The sequence below is a fragment of the Poecilia formosa genome, unplaced genomic scaffold, assembly GCF_000485575.1.
Source record: "Poecilia formosa unplaced genomic scaffold, Poecilia_formosa-5.1.2 Scaffold10, whole genome shotgun sequence".
Taxonomy (NCBI): Eukaryota; Metazoa; Chordata; class Actinopteri; order Cyprinodontiformes; family Poeciliidae; genus Poecilia; species Poecilia formosa.
The window spans coordinates 1,713,084-1,735,015 of NW_006799949.1; the positions used below are offsets into that span (position 1 = coordinate 1,713,084).

At 37.9% G+C, this 21,932-nt stretch overlaps 1 protein-coding gene across 2 annotated transcripts in view; it reads left to right on the forward strand.

Moving 5' to 3' along the window:
* The window catches only part of kif14 (kinesin family member 14), a 29,827-nt gene that overhangs the window by 4,247 nt on the left and 3,648 nt on the right, over positions 1 to 21,932 (forward strand). The window contains exons 9-29 of one of the 2 annotated variants that reach the window (XM_007541449.2): positions 382 to 500; positions 1,020 to 1,192; positions 1,966 to 2,113; positions 2,584 to 2,647; positions 2,753 to 2,937; positions 3,089 to 3,191; positions 3,359 to 3,516; positions 3,600 to 3,747; positions 4,770 to 4,916; positions 5,445 to 5,577; positions 5,997 to 6,090; positions 6,317 to 6,455; positions 6,986 to 7,092; positions 7,967 to 8,064; positions 8,737 to 8,970; positions 9,100 to 9,287; positions 9,774 to 9,926; positions 12,873 to 12,995; positions 13,140 to 13,214; positions 14,352 to 14,502; positions 15,339 to 16,492. In XM_007541449.2, the coding sequence (XP_007541511.1) occupies positions 382 to 500; positions 1,020 to 1,192; positions 1,966 to 2,113; positions 2,584 to 2,647; positions 2,753 to 2,937; positions 3,089 to 3,191; positions 3,359 to 3,516; positions 3,600 to 3,747; positions 4,770 to 4,916; positions 5,445 to 5,577; positions 5,997 to 6,090; positions 6,317 to 6,455; positions 6,986 to 7,092; positions 7,967 to 8,064; positions 8,737 to 8,970; positions 9,100 to 9,287; positions 9,774 to 9,926; positions 12,873 to 12,995; positions 13,140 to 13,214; positions 14,352 to 14,502; positions 15,339 to 15,715 (3,117 nt within the window). In that variant the 3' untranslated portion in view covers positions 15,716 to 16,492. Of the gene's footprint in view, positions 1 to 381; positions 501 to 1,019; positions 1,193 to 1,965; positions 2,114 to 2,583; positions 2,648 to 2,752; positions 2,938 to 3,088; positions 3,192 to 3,358; positions 3,517 to 3,599; positions 3,748 to 4,769; positions 4,917 to 5,444; positions 5,578 to 5,996; positions 6,091 to 6,316; positions 6,456 to 6,985; positions 7,093 to 7,966; positions 8,065 to 8,736; positions 8,971 to 9,099; positions 9,288 to 9,773; positions 9,927 to 12,872; positions 12,996 to 13,139; positions 13,215 to 14,351; positions 14,503 to 15,338; positions 16,493 to 21,932 lie in introns of those variants that run through there. The other variant, XM_007541456.2, reaches the window with a different exon arrangement.

The following is a 21,932-nucleotide window of genomic DNA, read 5'->3' on the forward strand; positions in this document are numbered from 1 at the left end:
ATGCATGGTCATGTCCTTTCTTTTTCTCGATTACCTATCTTTAATGAGTAAAACAAGGTTAATTTAGATTTTAACTAATTTTTTAAATATCTGATGATTTGGCCTCAGTTTTTTTTCACATGACTATAATTCATTGATATTAAGAAGCTTCAGTAGGAGTGGCACTCAGTGAGATTTTTAGTGTAAAGAAAACATATGACACTGTTTGTTTTTTTTCATTATCACCAAATGTTTGACTTGACTCAGCTTTTACTTCATTGATTATATATAATATTTTTTTAGAAATCCAGTTTTCATTTATTATAGATATTTTTTTTCCTGTTCTGTGTGCTCTGTATTAGCTACTAAAAGGTAAACATGATTTATTTTGTGACATTACAGGAGGGCGCTAGCATCAACAAGTCCCTGCTAACTCTCGGAAAGGTCATCTCTGCTCTGTCAGAACAAGTGCTCACCAGGAAGAAGGTTTTTATACCATACAGAGAGTCTGTTCTCACATGGTAAGGATGCAGAAAGCTTCATTAAACACAGCATTGTTAGCTTCTTTCCACATAAGAATTATTGTCTGGTGTCGAACTAGCAGCGCAGTTTTATACAATATTCAGCCATCCACGTTTGTTGGCACCCCTAATGTTTACAAAAGCTTTACAATAAATGGTTGCTGTTTACACTTTGTGATCCAAAGATGCCACACTATGCTGTAGCTGTAGTTGCCGCTTTAGAATTGTTTCCCCCTTGCCCCTCATTGTGCATTTTTTTTTTTCCAGAATAAACTTATCACAGTCATAATTGTTTTTAAAAAGATTGCTCACGATATAGCTATAGCTAAGTTTCAACCATTATGGATCCTTATGTGTCCTAGGAGGATCAATAATCTTGAAGGGTGCTGGGAGACATGACAATTACTCTGAAAACATGAAGTAGAAAGTGGAATCACTTTCAAATTCAAGCTTATCTGGAGCATTGTTTTTGTTTTGTAAAGTCGTTTTTTTCTTCTTTTTTTTTTTCTCGGCTTGCAGGCTGTTGAAGGAAAGCCTCGGAGGTAACTCCAAGACGGCGATGGTCGCCACCGTGAGCCCAGCTGGCACTAACGTGGAGGAGAGCCTGAGCACGCTGCGATATGCTCAGCAGGCCCGCACAATCATCAATGTGGCCAAAGTTAATGAAGACACCAGTGCCAAGCTGATCAGAGGTCAGACTTTCTGCACTTACAAAATCAGACGAGTTCATGTTATCTGATTAATCTACACAATCTGAGCAACTGTTTGTTCAGATTTTAGAGGTAGAAACAAAGTGTTTGTGCGGTTCTTATCTCTGGAAGCACATTTTATGCTATAAATTGGCACCATGCATATTCATTGTTTGATTCTACTAAAGACAAAGAAAAATATGTCTTTAGTAGCTGACAGACCTGAAAACATTGTATTGGTTGTTCTCGATTTTTCTTTTTCTTTTTTTCTTCAGTCTTATGAACTTTTACTCCAGAAAGTTTGATCTTCATCTCCTACTCTCCTCCCCACATTATAACCTGCCCTCACATTTATCTCTCACCGCCTCTTTTGCTCTCCAGCTGAAATGAAAGCGTGGCCCTAACCTTGCTTCCTGCCCTTATTTATGCACTGTCAGTTGCACATGGCGGCTAACTGTCATGCAAGTATTATTTTTCATGAGACCATTGTGCTGCTGTTCAACGTTTTCAGCACTAAGGGGAGCTCTTGCTGCAGATGCAGCTCGTCTCACTGGTCAGTGTGAGACTTACTGTTCAGAGTAGAACACCGGTTTGCAGTAAATCAGTAGTCACTGACAAATTCTGAATACCTCTTAATGGAGAAAAAAAAAAAAGAAAAAGTAAACTCTTTCCAGTCTATTCATTTGCTTTTTTCTATTATGTTGTTGCTGATATTTGCTCAGTGCTAGTTAGGTTTTCATTTAATCAGTCTGGCCCAATCTGTGGTGCGTTTTTAGAGCTGAAGGCAGAGGTGGAGAAACTGCGTGCGGCCCAGATGAACTCCCAGGGCGCTGAGCCGGAGAGAGTCCGGATGTTCCAGCAGGAGATCAGCACCCTGAAGAGTAAACTTTGTCAACAAGAGAGAGAGATGCTTGAAGCCAACCGGTCAGAATCGCTACACTCATTCTAACGTCATTTCTTAAACTTTGTTTGTTTCTCGTGTTTCTGAAGTGTAATTTTAGATCTACTGTAGAAATATTATTGTAAATTCCACTGTAACTTCCTACCAACTGGATGTCAGCAGTCAATTGTGAGACACATTTACGGTACACTGACAGTGAAAATATTTAGCGTATTGGAGCTATAAATTTCTTTACAGTTTTATTAGCATTGACTTACAATTTAAGATTATAATTTTTTTAACTTTAGAGCAGTTTTACAATAATATATTTTCAGCTTTTTACAAAACTTGTACTTTCAAACCCTGCAGCATTAATGCAATTACATCACATTTTTTGTGGTTTACCTTCATTATTTTTGAAAGTCAAGAGTAATATCAAAGTTTAGATATGAAAGGAATCAAGCAACAGTTTCATTAGAATTTCTGAAGTGATTTTATTTTATTTTTATGTCAGAGCATGGAGAGAGAAACTTGAGCAGGCAGAGATACGCAAACGTGAAGAGACCAAAGAGCTACAGGTGCGTTTTATTTTCTCCCAAGCCAAAACAAAAACGTAACACTTCTCTTTTAGCGAAGACAGAGCAAAAAAAATCTCAAGTATTTCTCACATCTCGTATAATCAGAAAGCAGGCGTGACCTTCAAAGTGGACAACCGTCTTCCGAACCTGGTGAATCTGAATGAGGACCCCCAGCTGTCAGAGATGCTTCTCTATATGATCAAAGAGGGCCGAACCACGGTGGGCAAACTCAAACCGGACTCCAGTCTCGACATTCAGCTCACGGGAACTCTTATTGCTGATCGGCACTGGTGAGAGTCTTGGTAGTTTGGTAATACAGCGTACAGTTGAATAAACGTTAAACTATGCTCAGCAAAAATCTGTCAATATGTTTCATTACGATCAATATGTTGCATTTGAGTTTAAATTAGAGTTAAATAATTTTTCCTCCTCCACCAAAAGTGTCATAAGTAACATCCACAACATGGTCAGCATCATCCCTATGGATAACGCAAAGACCTTTGTCAATGGGAATCTCATCTATGAATCCACTGTGCTACACCATGTAAGTACCAGAAAAGTATTTGTTGGCTTCCCTTATTGTATAACTTGAATCTGAAGGATTAATTAGTAAAACAAAGCCAACATCCTGTTGACAACGAAATAATTTTATGCACAAGGTTCTGTGCTCATCTCATGTTTTATTTATTTATTTTAAAATCTGGTGTCCAGGGTGACAGAGTTATCCTCGGTGGGGACCACTACTTCCGCTTTAATCACCCAGCAGAGGTGCAGTCTGGAAAGCGGGTATCGTGCTGGACAGGAGCCGGGGATGGACAAAAAGACTTTGAATTTGCCAAGAATGAGCTTCTTGCAGCTCAGCGAGCAAAGTGAGTGTCAAGGAACTCTTTATTAATTTGGTAAACTAACAAGTAAAGCCAGAGTTCCTTTAAATCACTCGCTTTTAACTCAGGCTGGAGGCAGAAATCGAAGAAGCTCATTTGAAGGCAAAACAAGAGATGATGCAGGGAATTCAGATGGCAAAAGAGGTGGCTCAAAAAGAGCTTTCTGACCAGAAGACCCTTTATGAAAATAGGATCCAAGCCTTGGAGAGAGAACTGGTATGTTTTATAATTGAAATTCTCAGAAAGCCCTTGTATCGTCAGAAAATGGTACAGTTTAAGACGTAACGATTTATTAGATGCTTTTTGACAAATCTTAACAAAACGCCATTCTTCTATATGCAAACCTAATTAAAATCATAAATTAATTAGAATTTTCAAATTAATTAAAGTCCACATTAAATCAAGAAATCTACTAAATTCAACACACAGGTGTATCTGAAATATGCATAGTTTGTCAGATTAAGAGCACATTTTGAAAATGAAAACATTTAAGCGGGCATTAAACATGCTTTTCACTAAGCCCAAACATTTTTTATTTTAATTTTTTTGGTCTGTTTATAAATGTTGTCCTTTCATTAGCTTTAAGTGGAAAATTGTCATAACACAGAAAAGGCTTGATAACATCATAATGTGTGGAATTCATTTTTATAATATGTTTAATTTATTGAACTGAGCTACTGAAATAAATGAACTTTTCAGTCATATTCAAATTTATTCATTCAGATGCACCTCCAGGATACAGAAACAATACACTTTTTTTTTATCACAGTTGAAAGGTTAATTAAAATAGTTTTTTTTTTAACCTTCTGTAATCTTGAAAAAATATATTTTGTACCACATGTGAAAGCTCTGCTTCAGAAGGCAAGTGCGGCCATGATTAACTTCTAAAACTGGCGCTTGACAACTGTAGTACTTTGACTGTCCACCAGGGGGAGGGGACGGGTAAAGGGTTTCATGAGTTACATTAATATACAAAAATTCTCAGAAATACACGAAATGATACTAAATGGCTAAACTACTTTTTTTTTTATTACTAATCTCTTTGAAAATTTAATTTTACTCAAATTTAATTCCTAAAAGTACTTTAAACTTTTAGGGTGAAACATTTTTCAAGCAAATAAAAACTTAAAAAAAATGTAGTAACTAAATAAAAACATTATGTACTAAACAGTGCTTTTAATTTGAACTGTGCCTACCATGCACCAGGCACGTTTAATAAATTTGTCATTTTGTTTCAGAATGAGGAAAATGAGCGAAAGCGTCAGCAAGACAGAGATCGGCAGAGGGTGGCTAGCCAGATGGCAGAGCTCAAGATGGCCAACCTGGAGCTGGAAAAGGAGGTGGACTCCCAGAAGAGACGCCTCCGACTCCACATGGAAGCTCAGGTCAGGAAAACAAAAAAAATCTATTTGTTTTTATATGTAAAGACTTGATCATTTTGTCCCTGTGCACTCACTTGGCCTTTGGTTGAAATTTAAACGCATCTTCTTTCTTGGAGGCGGAGAGGAAATGAAGTACTGTATTGTTTTTACAAAATTATATTTTGGTTTGTGTATTATAATCTTAGAATAAGACATTGAAGAAATAGCCAAAAATCCAATATTTATAAACTTGCAAGTCGTAAATCTCTCTATGACTTTTATTTGTGTATTTTACCTAAGATTTTTTACATGCTTTTGCTTTATCATAAGATAGCTCTGTACAGCAACTTTATTACTGTTATTAATCTCCCAGCCCCTTAATTTTTGACTATAGAAAACAAGCATAAGTTTAAATAAATATCCTTACTCTTAATCTTCTTAATGAATTGGCCATTTGGGGTTTGTTTTTGAGCTATGCGATAGCCTGGTTTAAGGCTAAATGTTATGGCCTGATGGGTGTAACATTGTTTACTTTGCTGTGACTCACTGCAGGCTATGGAAGAACGCAGAGTTTGCCAAGCAAAGATTGTAGATGCCCTGGAGGCAGAAAAGAGGAAGATCAGCAAGGAGCTGGAGGAGATGCAGAAGAAAATGGCTCTTAGGGAGAAGCAAACTACCAGGAATGGTGAGTTGGAACAGCTGCTACAATTATGTGTCTCAATAAGTTAGCAGGAAAACTTTTTAAGATTCTTATACTTAAAAACATACTGCCCCCTTTTTTCATATTTTTGTCCCTTGGTTCAGGAGAAAGAAAGGGGTGTATCTCATCAAATTGATCATCCAAAGTCTGTCATGCAATATAGTGAATATATATATTTTTTTTCTTTTTATTTCATTATCTAAACCGGAAGCATTGAGTTTTGCTGGCAGAGATCAGATCAAATCCACAGCGCAAGGTTATTTGGTGCATTCATGTTTTATAAACTTCTGTAATATAGCTGGCATAATAAGAAGTGGAATTTTGGGCATCTAAACCTCACTGTGCTTTTTAAATGCTTTCAGAAGCCTACCGTCATGTCTTGGTGTTGTATCTCTGTGTTGCAGCTTCTCCACAGTGGGATGCCATGAAGCTGTCCTTGATGATTGAGGAGGCCAATAAAATCAGCATTAAGCTGAAGAAACACACTCTCTTCAGCAGGTGGGAAAGACGCAGTCTGGAAAGTTTTACAGGGGGTTGCCGTCAAAATGTATTTAAACATTTTGTATAATATTTTGAATTGCAGCTTAAACCCTATGTAACCCTACATAGGGTTTTAAAACTGAAAGCTGCAATTCAAAATATTATACAAAATTTTTAAATTATACAAATATTATACAAAATGTGTAGATTAGCTATCATTGTTGTCATTTTTCTTCCGTTTTAGACATGAAAGCGCTGAGTCTGAGAACACCCAGCAAGGCGGGCTTCAAGTGCGCGTTCAAAACACAAAGCTGGGAATCTCCACTTTCTGGAGCTTAGAAAAATTCCAGAACAACATGGCTGTGATGAGAGAACTGGAGCAGGTTGGTCTTCATTGAAATAGATTTTTCTGATGTAATTTGAAGTCTTTTTTTTGTGTGTGTGTTTGTTTTATCTGATTAGCTGACTGTCTGCATCAAAGTGTGTACTTGTTTTGTAATCTGTTTTCTTGACCGTCTCAAGTTGCCTCTGCTTTTTCAGGATTATTCAATTAGGGATTCTCCTTTGTTTGTCTCTGGTTTGAATTTATAGCTCTTCCTGTGTTCCATAATACGCTGCTAAATTCACAGAAGATTTCCTACCTCCATTGAAAGGTGTTTTAATGAGACATTATATGCTGTGTATTGAGAAAAACATGTGCAGACTCCCAGCTTTCCCATTCCTCATTCTGCATAATCAGAGACTGACATCACCTCTCACTTAATTGCCTATTTCCCTCCCATTTGACCTTATTTACAGTCCAGATTGGCTTGTTTTATGTCTGATGGAGGGATGCAGCCTCACTTTGCCGTGCTTTTCTCATTAAGTTGAATAAATGAGACCGGGCTTGTCAGCACTGCTTTACTCTCCGCAGGGGGATTCCACCTCTAAAGATGACGATGTGTTTTATGACCCTGATGATGAGTGGGAGCAAGATATATCAGCCTCCTCTGCTTCCACTTCCTCCTTTTCTCGCCGAAGGTAATTATCCATCTCCCCTTCTTATCCTGCAGACCCTCTGTTTGCATCTTGTCTTTGCAGTAAGTAGTTGGCTTTAGTTGTACGAATTATGTTAGCAGAAAAAATTTCCAAACTTCCCTCTGCATGTTTCCAACTCACGGTTTAATCTCGTCTGGGTTTTTGCTGGCCAATTAAGCTCTTATTTCAACATTGTTCAAGCAAAAGAAATGTTCTTTGACAATCTAATTGTGTATACATGGAGGTAATGAAGTTTGTATACACATGTTTTACACAAGATCCTCTCATTCTTACACTGTGTAATCAGCAAACTGCTGGTAATTTTTTTTTCCTTCCTGTTTTGGTTCATTTGGTTTTTATTTTATTCAGTCTCTTGTCTAGCAGGTCAGAACAGGGTGTTTAAATTGAGGGGGATTGAAGTTTCCTTCTGTCAGACTTCACACCTTATAAACAAAACATGTAGATGGACGCACATGCGCACGCCCACGCGCGCGCACACACACACACACACACAACACAGGGAAACTACAAACATCTAACATTTTCCTGTCACAGTGTTGTTTTTCATGGCAAGAAGTTCTGGTGGTGCCCTGCTCTCCACCAGATCCAGCCAAATGAAACAATTCACACACAGTTTGTGACTCCATCCTGCTTTTCGCTCTGACTTTAATGGACATATGTATATGCAGCATAACTTTACTAAGATTCCTGCTCTCTCTTTTTTCCCTCTCTCTCTCTCTTTAACCGAAATCCTACATTTTGACTATCCTCATGATTGCAGTTCTCAGTTATATTATTCCCAAAATGTCTATAAAAAAAAAATATTAATTTGAAGTTGGCTGTGAACTTAAACGGCTTATATTTGGTTGGACTTCAGGAGCCGAAGCCTTCTGAAGACAAAGCGAATCTCTGGACGTTTGTATGAAATCCGAGTTCATCCCATTCAGAGCCTCACCAACTCCTCACAGTCTGCTGGTAAGATGCTTGATAACAAATCAGTTGTTTAAAAATTCCTTGAACTCTAGGAGCTGACTGGTACTTTAAGTACTTTAAACTTGATTTGTACCAATAAAATAAAAATTTAAGTCATCTTAAAAAAAAAAAGCATGATTTCTGCTAAAGATCTTAAACATTTTTCAAATGCATAAATTTTAAAATTTGTACATATATTAATTTAATTTTGAGCACAGCGTTGAAGAGCACTTCAACCCTTCTCTGCAAACTTCTGTAAAACAATACTTGTTCCTTAAACAGTTTTTTTGAGGTTTAAGGGAACTGACACCAAGTCGTTCTTGTTAGCGTTTCCACTATCAGCTGTCATGAAAAGAAGGTATTTTGTTTGGGTTTGGCTTGAAAATCAGGAATTTCATTAGCTGGCTGAAACCTGTATTTACAACAGGCACTGTATTGCATAGTGAATTGTAGTTGAATTGAATATAAAAGCACATAGCTTATATGCTGGAGTTAAAAAAAAACAATCGTAGATGAACAAAGTGTTATTTAACTGATAGAAGCTATTTTTCACAATTAATATAGGTCTTGCTGTTAAATCATGATCCTCAAAAGGTTTTATATTGTCTTAAAATAACTAAGAGAAACTTTCAGTGACCCTAGTTATTTTTGTCACTCCTCCTGTTTGCACTGCAGGGCTGATGTGTGGATCATTCAAACCTCCTTCCAACCAAACGAGCGCCACGGAACCCGCTGTTCCCAGCCTCTGCAAGGAGCTGATTGGCCTGTCCGTGGCTCGTCTGCGAAGCTATAGCGAGACAGAGGAGACCTTGGCAGACAGACTGATGTCTGATCTGAATCTGGTATACACGGCTGTCCAAACTATATCTGACTTGTATGAGGGTCTAGATGATGACAGCCAAGACACCGGTGAGCGTCAACTGATATTTTTTCCCCCAAAACAATCATTTATGGAATATTATGAAAGTCCTTTGTTCAACTGTTAAGTGTTGGGGTTTTATTTTACTTAAACTTTTCTGATTGCTCATCCATCTGCAGTGTTTGTGTGCAGCGTGGCAGCCCAGACTGAACTGATCAAGGCCACTACGGCGGTGGAGACCGCTGTGTTTGTTGCCATGCAGTGGCTGGCCACTGTTAAACGCTCCTCTGGCTTGTTGTACTCGACTGCCGAAGAACTTAAAAGCCAAATCAAGAAAATGGGAGGATTCTTCCAAATGCTTATTCAGGTGAACCCACATAGTGACATAAAGCTGGGATGGAGGTTTCTGGGTATTTTCATTTCATATAAAAGGCAAAATTTAAGCCGACAAAATGGTCTTCAATTAGGCGTAGTTTGGACATGCGGCGGCTTATCAAAATGCCGATCTGACTGACAGGTCTTAGCTCTGAGCTGTTTGAGCTCTGTCTATGGAAATGGCAAAGCAGAGGGAATTCTCAGCCTTGAGCTCCACACAGGTCATGAATATATGGAAAGGAAATCTAAATTCCTGACAACTCTTGGCACCTAAACAGACAATTTTTACCCCTAAAACCTAATATGTTTTTTTTTTTTTCCACCATTTTAATTTATTTATTGACCCTTCAGACTTCATCAACCGTTGTGTTGACTTTGATTGATTTGCTGGTAAATTAAATTTAATTCCATCTGTTTGTTTATGCTAGCCTGATGTTGGATGTAAAAAATAAATAAATAACTGTTTTTCCCAATTCAGGGCTGTGAATCCGAGATCACATCGATGGTGAAGGAAGCAAGGAGGAAAAGCAGTCAGTGCTTGGATGCGGCGATGCTCTCGCTCGCCCAGCTGGCGGTGGTGACGGGCATGCCGCTCAGTGTTACGGCGCCTGGCAATCGGGCCACAGGCAAGGTAACTCTTGTAATACTCCATTGTCTTCTGATCCGCAGAAAATGAAAAGTAATAAAAGCTTTGTGGATAGCCAGAGCAGTTAAGACATTACAACCTAGTTGTTAAGGATCTGAATACTTATGTCTTTTTTTTTTTTTTAATCTACAAAATGTTTCGATCTGCATGAAGAAATAATAAGAGGGGCATTGTTGTTGCTGCCTTGATGAAGCAGGAGAAAGCGGTGACGCACAAACCTACTTAGTTTCATTTTTCACTGCAGTTCAAACCAGATGTTTACTTCTGTATCTAGGAAGCCAGATGTTCTAAGTTCCCAAATGACAATAGAGAGAATGTTTTTAAACAAAGATTTTTTTTTTTCTTTCTTACATTTCCCCAGTAGTTGGTAGAACAACCTTTAGTCTGTCTGACTTATAGCAAATGTTTTAGGTCTTGCTTTGTAAGCTGCTCAGAGTAGTTTGCTGGCGTTTTGGACCATTCCTCCTGACAGAACAGGTGTAACTGCGCCAAATTTGAAGGAGTGTTTCTTGGACGTAAATCTTCTATGGGACTGAAATGAGAGCTTTGTGATTCCCTTTCCATAATGTTGACTCTGTTGTACTTAGCATCCTGTTGCTACCCAGAGGCTTCAATGGTGAGCGTGTTCTTGTGCTCGTAAACTGCCGCATTTTCCTGCCAGTGTTTTTACAGTCATTATGGCCAAATACTTCAATGTTAGTCATCAGACCACTTGTCTCCAAACGTTAAGGTCTCGGTGTTCATTCAGAAACTGTAATCAGGCTTTCAGCTCAACTACCTGTGCTGAATATCACCATGTTTTTTTTTTAAAGTTTGGCATTTAAATGCTAAAATCTGCCATTAATGCAAATGTTTAAAAAAAAGGAAGCATTAATTTTCACCTTCAGCATCTTCACTTTTTAAGAGATTTTACCTGATAAAGTTAGGATATCTCACTTTATGTTCAGATATAAAAACAGTCAGAGCTGACTATTCACTGATTTCAAGTTGGGATAGAGCAAACTCACTCTAGCAGCTGGTGCTGCAAATGTGTGTGGTTATTCTTTCTACAATATACATCCCCCAGGCTTTAAATGTATGGATTTTTGCTAACTTCTTCTGAGTTAAAACTGGTCTTAATTCTCTAAAACTATCATAAATAATACCTGTGATTGCTGACTGTAATCCTGATTGAAGGTCTACTTTTTCATCTTTCCTGCGTTTGGAAGTTGGGATGCTCACAGTTTATTTAAAATCAATTCTACCTAGAAATTCCCATATAATATGGATTTGCAGTATGTGGCTTTAAAATAAGGACTGCTATGAAATTATGTATTTCATAGCAGTATTTGAGTATTTGTATTTGAAATTTCGCCATTTTCAGAAAAAAAAATCATCTTCTGAACTCTGCAGTTGCGGTGAACAGAAATTTCAGATTTCATTGATATTCAGGACCTCCTTAATGTCAGGAAACCACCAATTTATTCAATCAATTTCTCCGCCTTTTTCGCCAGCCTCAATTATCTAATGATGATTTGATACCTATTAAATTACCTTCTGTAACTTCACATCTCATTGTGCTCTCTACCCTTAAGATTTTGTCAGTTTAGGTCCCATTTTGAATTTTGTCTCCCTCTAACTAAATGCCTTTAAGAAATCATCCACTTCCCCGCTGCTACTAAAGCCGCTTGGCACGATAGAGACCTTTAGAGACGTTTTTATTTGTCTTTGTTTTTCAGAGTTGCCCTCAAAATTTACCCTGTCTCCTTCTCATATTTGTTCCTCTGCTTCCAAATTAGATACTGTATCTCATCACTGTTTCCAACTTTCCTTGCTGAGCCTGATTTAGGTCTGATTAGAAATCAAACCTCTCTAACATTTGTATGGAAAACTTATGGCAATTGAGTCCCATTCGTCTGATTAAAATCAGAACTGCTTGGGAACGTGAATTGGGTGTAGAACCGTCTGAGTCATGGCGGGATAAGGTGATTCTCAGAATATTTCTAAGTACACCATGTGCTAGGTTTGTAAAGTTTAAAGCAATAAAAAAAGAGTTTTTTTTCTTCTTTTTTTTAAATCTCGTTTATCTAAACTCTTCCCTTCAATTTTAGACCAGTGTGACAGATGTCAGACCTCAGCCTGCAACTGAAGTAATATGTTTTTCTTCTTCCCAAGTTTGTACAAATTCTGGAGTAACTTCTTTTCTGCACTCTCAGGGGAATTTTTAGAACCCAGATCCAAAGTGATCCATTCATAGCTGTTTATGGAGTGCCAGTGATCACGTTGAACCATGAGATTTTGGCTTTCTGTTCTCTTCTCGCCTGACGCTGTATTTTACTCTTCTGAAAATCTCTACCTCCATCCACATTGTAGGAACATTTTGAAAACAGAAAAAACGTCAAACAGTCAAGGGTCAAGCAAAATATACTTGCAAGTACAGCCCCTTTGTGGAGTACCTTCTCAATGTGTAGAAGAATGTAATTAACCCACCAGGTCACTAAGTTAAAAAGATAGATAGGACATCTTTTTTCTTGTTTCGCCCCCCCCAATTATTTCTTTCTGTTATGTTTGTATGGGGTTTTACATGTTTAAAGAATTTGGAGAAGGTATCCAAAATGCATATAATATAAACAAATTTATATAACCTCTTGATATACAAATAATAGTACTAAAAAAAAATCCACAATCTCCATAATCAATGGTGACAGAAGAGTGAATTTTTATTTTATTCTAAGCAGTATCACTTTGGGATTGAGGTCAAACTGAATAGTTTTGCAACACTTTTAATTCAGCCAGTCCAGCTCTTCAGGCTCTGCTCCAGACTATCAGGGATGTTTGCTGTATCCTTGTTTTCTCTGCCCTTTTGTTGGTTACGTCTTTATAGTTTTTGGAGCTCTCCACTGTCCATGCACATTGCACATGTTCACTGCCTTTAATGCTCTATGATTTCAGCAATCACTTTTGAGCTGTCTGCTGAGGGGAACCAGAAAGGGCGTGCGCTCTCTCCTGGAGGAAATCCTTGCCATCACCAGGGAAACGCTCAGAGATGCTCAGCTGGCCTATCCCAGAAACCCAGTAAGACATCAGACATTCATTTGTAGCGGGAAATTGTCTGATTGATGTTATGTAATTTGACATGACTGACCTGTAGACTGACCGAAGGAAATCTGAGTGAGCGAGTGAGTTTCTGCCTTTGATGCCTTTCATCTCTGCTTCCAGGTCTTACAGAGTCTAAAATCCAAAACTCTTGATATGTCTCGTGCCCTGCAGATCTACATTCAGTCTCATATTTCGGTGAGTTTCTGCAACACACGTATAGGTGTGTGTGCGTGTGTGTGTGTGTGTGCGTGCGTGTGTGTGTGTACTATCCCAAAAACCACTGGTGGCTGCTTTTTGAAACCAGAATCAGATGGCGCTCTGCACAGTCAGCTGAAACAATTCCTCTGCCTTGACATGAGATTAAATGAAATAGATTAACACCCAGTCCCACAACAGCCCTGTTAAAGATGCCACTCCGCCTTTATTGCTACTGTAAAGCTCAATGCTCTCCAAGCTTATCTCTGCGCACTCACCCCTCGGCAGTAGTTAGCGTAATAAATATGGTGAATGAAGTGGCATAAGTCACAGCTAACAGGCTTATTTGAAGTTATCTTAGCCACACAAACTAGCCAGTGGTTTTGTTGAACCAGTAATGGACACTTGCAGGCCATTATTTAACCCCCCCACAGTTAAATAAAGCTGATTTATAACCTCTGTCATGGGATCTCGTGGACATGTATGCAGCACAGTGTTCTGCTTGGAGAGAGTGTGGATGGAGATCCCTCTTCTTGTATGAAGCGAGTCTTTTTCTTATTCTCTGACATTAATGTGTTTTTATCATGTTTGCAGGCATTTTCCTTTGCTGCCAGAACTTTAATTTTCTTAAAGCAACAAAGGTAGCATTGGCCTCTTTTTTGGTAGAGTACATTTGCCCCAACACTGTAAGGTAACCAGACCCACCAAGCCGTTTGTATTAGTCGTCAAGATGGGACATATTAAGGAAATTATGGAATCAGATTTGGTCTCACAAAATGTCACTTACAATTTTTGCTACGGCTGCAGTTCGAATTGAGACCATTCTGTTTACGATTGTTACGCAAAATGTTACTGTTGTGTTCACCAAGAGACATTTTGGCTTTTATTCATGTAAAAATTGAGTGGAAAATACAAATTTTGTGAATTGCTTAAGTTATTGAAGGTAATTATTTTTATATAAAGTGGTGAAAAATAAACCCTGTTAAGGTCCAATTACAGCAGCATTTTTTTTTCTGCATGTTTAAAGAAGCGGTATTGAACTTAGTTGATGTCAAAGACTTTCATTCTAAAATCCGACTTTTTTGTTGCATCTTACTCATTATTTGCTGTTCTGGGTATATTTCTGTTTTCACACAGGAGCAAGAAAATGATGAAGAGGCGCATGAGGAGGAGGAAGATGCAGTCTTACTCGCTCATTTACAGAGACTGAGGACTACGTCGACCAAACTGTTCCAGCTAACCCAGGCCATCCAACAGATGCAGTCTTGTCTGTCTACTGCCCTGCGAGGTGACTCTTTGAAATTGCACATTTCTTAGGAATTTTTATTTTTTTAATCTTCGAACTGGTTGACTTACTCTTGTAAATAAAGTTCATCAGGTGCAAGCACAAACTACTGTCAAATTATAGAGGAAATCTGACAAACAGTATCTTAGTGAGATGTTAGGTCAACACATGTGGCTAGAACTGCATCCGTATGCCTTGGCATCGGTTCTTCATGCCTGGAAATGGAGGGATGGAGTACTGTTCGTCCAACAGTGGTGCACTATTTGCTGGAGATTTGGTGATCGGAGAGGTTGTCAGAAATTATATTCATCATACCCTCTTTCAATTGATTAGTTTCTTTTGTCAAGTAGTTGAGCCTAATTTTGCAGTGCAGTTTTAGAATAGTCAAAAAATATTCTGAGTCCTGCCTGTAATTCTGAGTGGATCAATTAGTATAACTTTCCTTGACTTGCGATCACCTCTCATTTCAACATAAAAGTTGATCCCATCCTGAACTAACATGACACTTCAGTTTATCCTAACAGGTTTCAGAAACTAAACGTATGTCAGTCCTGTCTATTTATGTATTTATTTTTGCACTTTTAAATTATTTGTGGTATTTACATACATTTCAATTTTTCAAATTACCTGAAGGTCTACTCGTACCTTTTTTTTTTTTTTTACTTTTCTCCAGTAATTATTAGAAATTATTCAAATTGTCAATATTATTATTATTATTATTCTATGCCAACACTTTAAAAACAAATTTGGCAAAGTTAAAATTTGATTATCTTTCTTCCACTACAGAGATGTGATCATTGGATAAAAAGTGCATGTTTGATTGGCTTCTGTTCTTCCAGGTATGGATAGAAATCCTGATCTCAGCAGCTGCAGAGAGCTGATCTCCTCCTCTACCAAGGCGGTGGATGAACTGGTCATTGGCCTGTCCAAGGAGGGAGTAGAGGCTAAGTCCTTGCAGCTTCCCTGTCTTCAGACAGTCATATCTGCACGAGATGATCTCCACTCCGCCCTGCAGTCCTTGTTGTCGTCTTTCTGGAGCCAGCAGGGGGTGAACGACAGCAGAAGTTCAGCCGGTTCGGACAACAGTTTAGAAAATGACTCCTCCATTAAAGACAGACCCACCACTCACAATGCAGTTAGAAATAAAGGTGTGTACAAAGTGGTGTACCCCTTTGCTTCAGGTGTGCCGCTCAGTGGCAGCCCTCACTGGGTGTAATATCTCTTGTTACCTTGAAGAAAAATAGAGAGGCAACCTGCTAGGATTCAAGTAACTGTAAAAGTACAGGAAACAATCTTTAAGCAAATAAATACTTGCCTGTGGCATTAACAAATTGCAGAAAATGGACACAATCTTTCTTTGAAACATTCAAAAGTAACAATTGTGTTGTTTTCAACATGGTGTAAAGGAAAATACTGTTGAAGTTTCTTTGACTTCTCTTGTTGGTATGGTAAAAACACGCCCTCCAGTTTGAATATATTTATGATGCGCCAAGTGAAGCTAGAACGTTACTCATGAGTGTAAATTGTACGTTAACTGATGTTGGGTCAATAGAAGCTCTAAAGAAAAGGGCAGTCTTTGCCAAACCATTATTTCAGGACTATATATTTTTGGGACATGTAAAGTCTCAATTATGGGCACTCCAGGTAGGCTAATTTGTAAGAATAAGAGGACCTGGTTTTTACACTATTCTGTACATTGTTTGCTCTTGTATATTGTATTGCAGCATACCATATCACACTATTCGCACTCAGACAATTGTAAATTTTGGGTTCCATGCTAATATTTGTATCTAAACGAATGCTGTTGTAACCATTTTTTTATTGCTTTAAAGATAATCCAGCCACTTGCACAGCTGCTAAGAATCGCATGGCTTGATTTCACATGGATTCCTAGTTCTTTACCTTCAGCTCACAATACATTGCTGGTAGAGCGCACCCATTCAAAGACTTTTACTGTTAAGTAGCAATAAAATCATATTTTTTCTATATTCAACGTGTTTACATTTATGCTGGCTCTCATATGCATGGCTCTCAACTAAACTTTTCATTAATTGAAAAAGTATGGAAGCCCACATTTTATTTTAACCTTTGAAATTTGTGTGATATTTGTACTTTTTATTTAAAACAAAAACACATTAAACTAATGCTTTCCCACAAAAAAACTGACGATTGCATCATTTACAAGGGAAAAAGAAGCCCAAAGCATTCATTACTGTACTGACACAAAATATGTCACATCATCAACACAGGTGAATATGGATAAAATAACTTTGTTCATCTGGTTCTCAGAGTGACTAGTATGGAAGATGGTGATATTTGAAACAAGTTGCTGTCTTTAAACTGTTGTCTTCTCAAATTGCACATTTTATTTTTATTTAGCTATTTGTGATGTGTCTTGTGCCATTTTTGCTGTGTAGAATTGACCACAAATTAAATCTGGGTTTTGCACTTATTTTATAAAATTGCAAATCCCAAAACTCAATATTTGGGAGAGAAAATTGAATTTCAGCTATGATAAACTCCAAAGAAAAATGTACAAACAACTTTACATTAAAAACTGTCTCGTATGTAAGGCCAAGACTTTATTTTTAAAATGCAATCTGCACTTGGAAGTACAGTTTTCTTGGTCATTGGTACCTTCATGGTGAAAGGTTAAGGTCAAGCAGGGTCAGCTCTTTCTGTGGTTGGCACCAATGCAAAGCTCAGTCAACACTGGCAGCAGGGAAGAGAGCGATAAGTTGTGGACACACAAGCAGAGACTCTATGAAAAGAAACAAAAAGCAAGCCACTTTTGACCAAAAAAAAAAAAAATCAAAGACAAACTGAAACACTGTAGAAATCTTGAAAAGAAAAAAAACATTCTTTCAATCTTCAAGGATCAAAAAGGAAAGATGTATAAATTTTCCAATATGAGCATGCAATGGTATTAACAATAGGGCTCAGAGATTGTAGCAGTAATTTGTGAAATTTGACCATACAGGAAACACCTTAACTCCATTGAGCTACGGTGTATCACTGTAAAATACGAGGTGGATTAACAGAACCGAACAAACTGCGATTCGTTTTAAGCACTTTTAAGAAAAACACTGTTTGTCAAGATTTGGTCCAGAAACTAATATTTAGCTTGCCACAATTAATTGCCAAAGGTTTGAAAACTAGTAAACACTACAATTTTTTCCTTTGTTTCTAAAATTACTGGACCCCAAAAAGTCCACCCTCGAGCCCCCAAATGTCCTTGAACCCTACTTTTACCACCCTCTGCTGCTGGCTCCAGGCTACACCCACTCATCGTCTGCGTAGCCTCATCTGCATCCTCCCTTCATGCTCCCTGGAGTCAGCAGCACTTCGGCTCTACTTTTGCATGGTTAAGAAGTAAACATACTTCAGAACGGATTGATGGTGCGTTCACAGACACAGCTCGACTTGAAATGAGAAGACGACCAAAAGAGACGAACAAATCAGGTAAAAACAACGCGTTGTGTTGTTTTTGGAAATCACTGTTGGATTTGTCGCTTTATTTCCAGCTAACAAAGTATTTGTTTCAGGATGCACTGGTTGTATTTCCCCATTTTATCTCTGCTTGTAAGTAGTCTTTATTTTTTTTAACCAGTAGTATTTCTTTTAAAACTGTTTGGAATGTGCGTTCCTGTTAGTTTGAAAACCACGTGTGCAATCTATTAATACTCGTCTTGTTAAATTGAACACTTTAAAAACAGACCTGGAATTGGAGAACGCAGTTTTTCATTGGGCCACTAATTCGTTTCCAAGTTTGAGCGCTTGCCTACTAATTTAACTTAAATTGTTTTCACAGCTGAACTAAACCTATATTTGTGTTACAGGTTTGCGTTCAAAGCTGGATATTAAGTAAGCTAATTTTCTCTTACAAAAAAAACAAAACAAAAACAGCTGCAGTGATGTTCTTCACATTTGTCTAGTTACATTATGTTATTTATACATTATTTATTATTATTTTGTTAACACTGCATATTTCCTCTCTTTTCAGCTAAGCTTTTTTATTGGTTTTATTTTCATTTCTTGTTGTTCTTATACTGAGTGCTTTTAGTTTTTTGAGTGATTTCATTTTGTGGGTGTGCTTCCTTGCTTTTTTTTTTGCATCTATTTATTGGATATTTATTTATGTCACTTCCTGTTGAATATTTTATTGAGTATTCTTCTTCAGTATCAACCACATTTAGGAGTAGACATCAGTGAATCTCATCTGTTATTGCAGTAACATAATTTCACCCGGAATTTTTCAGAAAAATTCAGCCTTTAATTTTAGAGCTTTTATTCAGTGATGATAAACTCTCATGTTACAAAAAAGGAAAACAAAACTGGTAAGTCATCAGTGGCACATTTGTTGATCAATTTGGGGGTTGCTGTTCCAGGAGGGAAACCTTGGCATCCCATTCCCACATAACAGGATGCCTGACATGGGAAACTCAAACTCTACATATCTAAACAAAGCTTATTTAAAGGCTAGTCAATATATTTTTTTTCTGTTAATATGGCGCCTCTTGGTTCATACTGTATTTTTCATACTAAAATTAATGACAAATACAGCTCTGGAAAAAAATGAAGGGACCACCGCAAAATGATCAGTTCTTTGATTTTACTCTTTATAGGTTAATGTTTGAGTAAGATGAACATTGTTGTTTCATTCTATGAACTAGTGACAACATGTCTCCGAAATTCCAAACAAAAATGTAGCATTTATTTCCAGAAAATGACAAATGGTCAAATTCACAAAAAAATATGCAGTGCTCTCAGATTTCAAATAGTGCAAAGAAAACAAGTTTATGTTCATTCATTTAGAAACAACAATACTAATGTTTTAATTCAGGAAGAGTTCAGAAATCAACATTTGGTGGAATAACTTTGAGGTTTTCAGTGGGGTTCAGTGCAGTGGTCTCTTAATTTTTCCCATAGCTGCATGTGGTAAAGAAACTTAAATCCATTTTTATGTACAATTTGTGATGCAGCTGCTCATCCAGAGGGAATCTTGTTAGATCCAGGAGATTTAAAATTTAGATCTGCTGAACTAATACAGATCTGGTGACCTAATTCACAGAAATTGTTCCTCAGTTACAAAATCCAAATTCTTTCATGATCAACACTCTCCTAAATAAAAAAAAACCTTCAGGCAAATCTGCAGTGGGTAAAGCATTCGTTTCTGTGGATGATCTGGAGATCTTTCTATCAGCCTATCAGCTGATATGTAGAGAAAACGTGCAGCAGTCTAGCACGCACAGCAAGACTCATCAGGATATAACTGAACAGGAATTTAGTCCTACTTATTAATTGGAAACTCATGTTTGTGGAAACGTCCTCAAACAGGTAACTCAAGACTTTTGATGTAACAGGTCAGCTTGCGACTAAAAATCTTAAAAGATTAATCTAGCCCGAGAGCTACATGGAAAATGCATTACTTTGTGCTGGAGCAGTGAAGTCTCACATGCTTTAGGCAAGTCAGAGAGGTATTCCTCTCAGTGAGACACCCAGATGTTTTTCAGCACTTACATCATCACTTGGAGAGTGACTCACAGCGAGTGCAACTTATCCACCCTTGTAATGCATGTTTTAGATGTGCACATACAAAAAAATAATTAGCGGTCTGGCAGGGGCCGAAGAGTCCATTTACCGTAAAGACTTGGAAAACTCTCGTAAGGCTTTTGTAGATGGCTGGAATCCTGAAATGACATCAAATTGTTTAGATCGTCATCACATCATTTACACAGTAATCTGGTTCATATGGAGAATAACTTTTATTTGCCAGTTCTCATCTGTCTTAATGCAGTGACACTCTTGAACTTTTGGAATGTCGCCTGTATATTGACTTCCACTTTGGTGGAAGCTTTTCTGTCAACTTGTTGTCTCTGCTTTTCAAATAGCATTAAGAGTGAAAAGGAGAGGCCAGCCATATGACAAGTTTTATTACAAGTATGTTCCCGATTCCATGCAATGGAAGGATGCAGAAGAACTATGCAAGCGGCTATCTGGGAACTTAGCTATTGTCTCCAACCCAGCAGACTACCAACAGCTAAACAGCTTCTTAAAAAACCAGAATATCTCTGATGGTGTGTGGATTGCCAGGAAAACCCTAACGCGTCAAAAACGTAGGTTTATTTTGCTTATTTTGTCAACAAATAAGATGCACAAATGTTCCACATTTTTAGGAGTAAAATGAATCCATCTTTGATTTTACGATTAACCTTATAACTACTTCCTTCTCTCTCTGTTTGGGATGAAATCAAAGATTCTTCCAAGACACTGATTCTGGATTTCTCCAGGCGTTCGGACCAGATGCATGCTCACCTTCTGCACAAGTTTCCCTCCATGAGCTCATTGACTGTTTGCACCCAACTACACTTCAGTGCAAACACCTTTGGAATTTCCACAGTCTTTTCTTATTCCATTAATGACTTCCAACTCCGAGCAAATCTGACCCAGGGAAACCCTGTGCAGTTGGCTCTACGGATCCACAGCAAACAAGGGCCTTACGCCAACGCTTTCGAACATGACGACTCCTGGCACTCTGTGTGTGTTTCTTGGAGCCAGGATGACGGAAGCTGGGCCCTGTACGCTCACGGTCACATGGTTTCAAGGGGGAATGGCATGAATTGTAATAATGACAGCATTAGCCCAGATAGCTTCTTCATTATCGGTCAGGGCCAGAATGGGTCTTTTGAGTCAAATGATGCATTCTCAGGGAGAATCACCAATCTGCACATTTGGGATCGAGTTTTGAGCAGCTGTGAAATACTCACTATGGAAAATGATTGTTCAACCATCTCCTCTGGGCTGGTGTTTAAGTGGAGTGAGCCATTGCTGGAAATAGAGGACCAGATGTGGGGGGAAAGCCCGTGTCAAGGTACAGTTTAAATGACAGGAAGAAGAAAAATGTTTTTGTAAAAATCTAATATCAAGGATTTAGTTTTTGATGAAATTAAAGGGAAAGTAGTTTGTGTTTTTTAACCTAAAGGGGAAAAAAATCATCCCTTAAAGTCCAGAGCTTCAGAAAACTATACAGCATTTTTTTATTTTTTTTTTATTTTTTTACTTCACATTAGTTGATTTCACAATTGGGTTGGGTGTGGTTGCTATGCAGACAAAAAAAAAATCTAATGGATACCAGGCAAAAACAGATTCTGTGCGCACACAAGATTCCAAGGTCTGAGCGAGGCTCATGTAGTAACCTCCTCCCATCTGGCACTTTCAAGTGGAAAGACTCGAAATTAGACATTGACAGACACTTTTCAATCTAATCTAACTGAGATATAATTGTCAAATATGCCAGCTTCAAGATGTGAAAAGCTCCTGCAAACATTCTTCAATGGACTCACAGTAAACATTGGAGTAAAAGTTGAATACAAGTTCACACCACTCCTTGCAAATTAGTATTTAAAGGAAATTGTAGACCATAAAACTGTTTC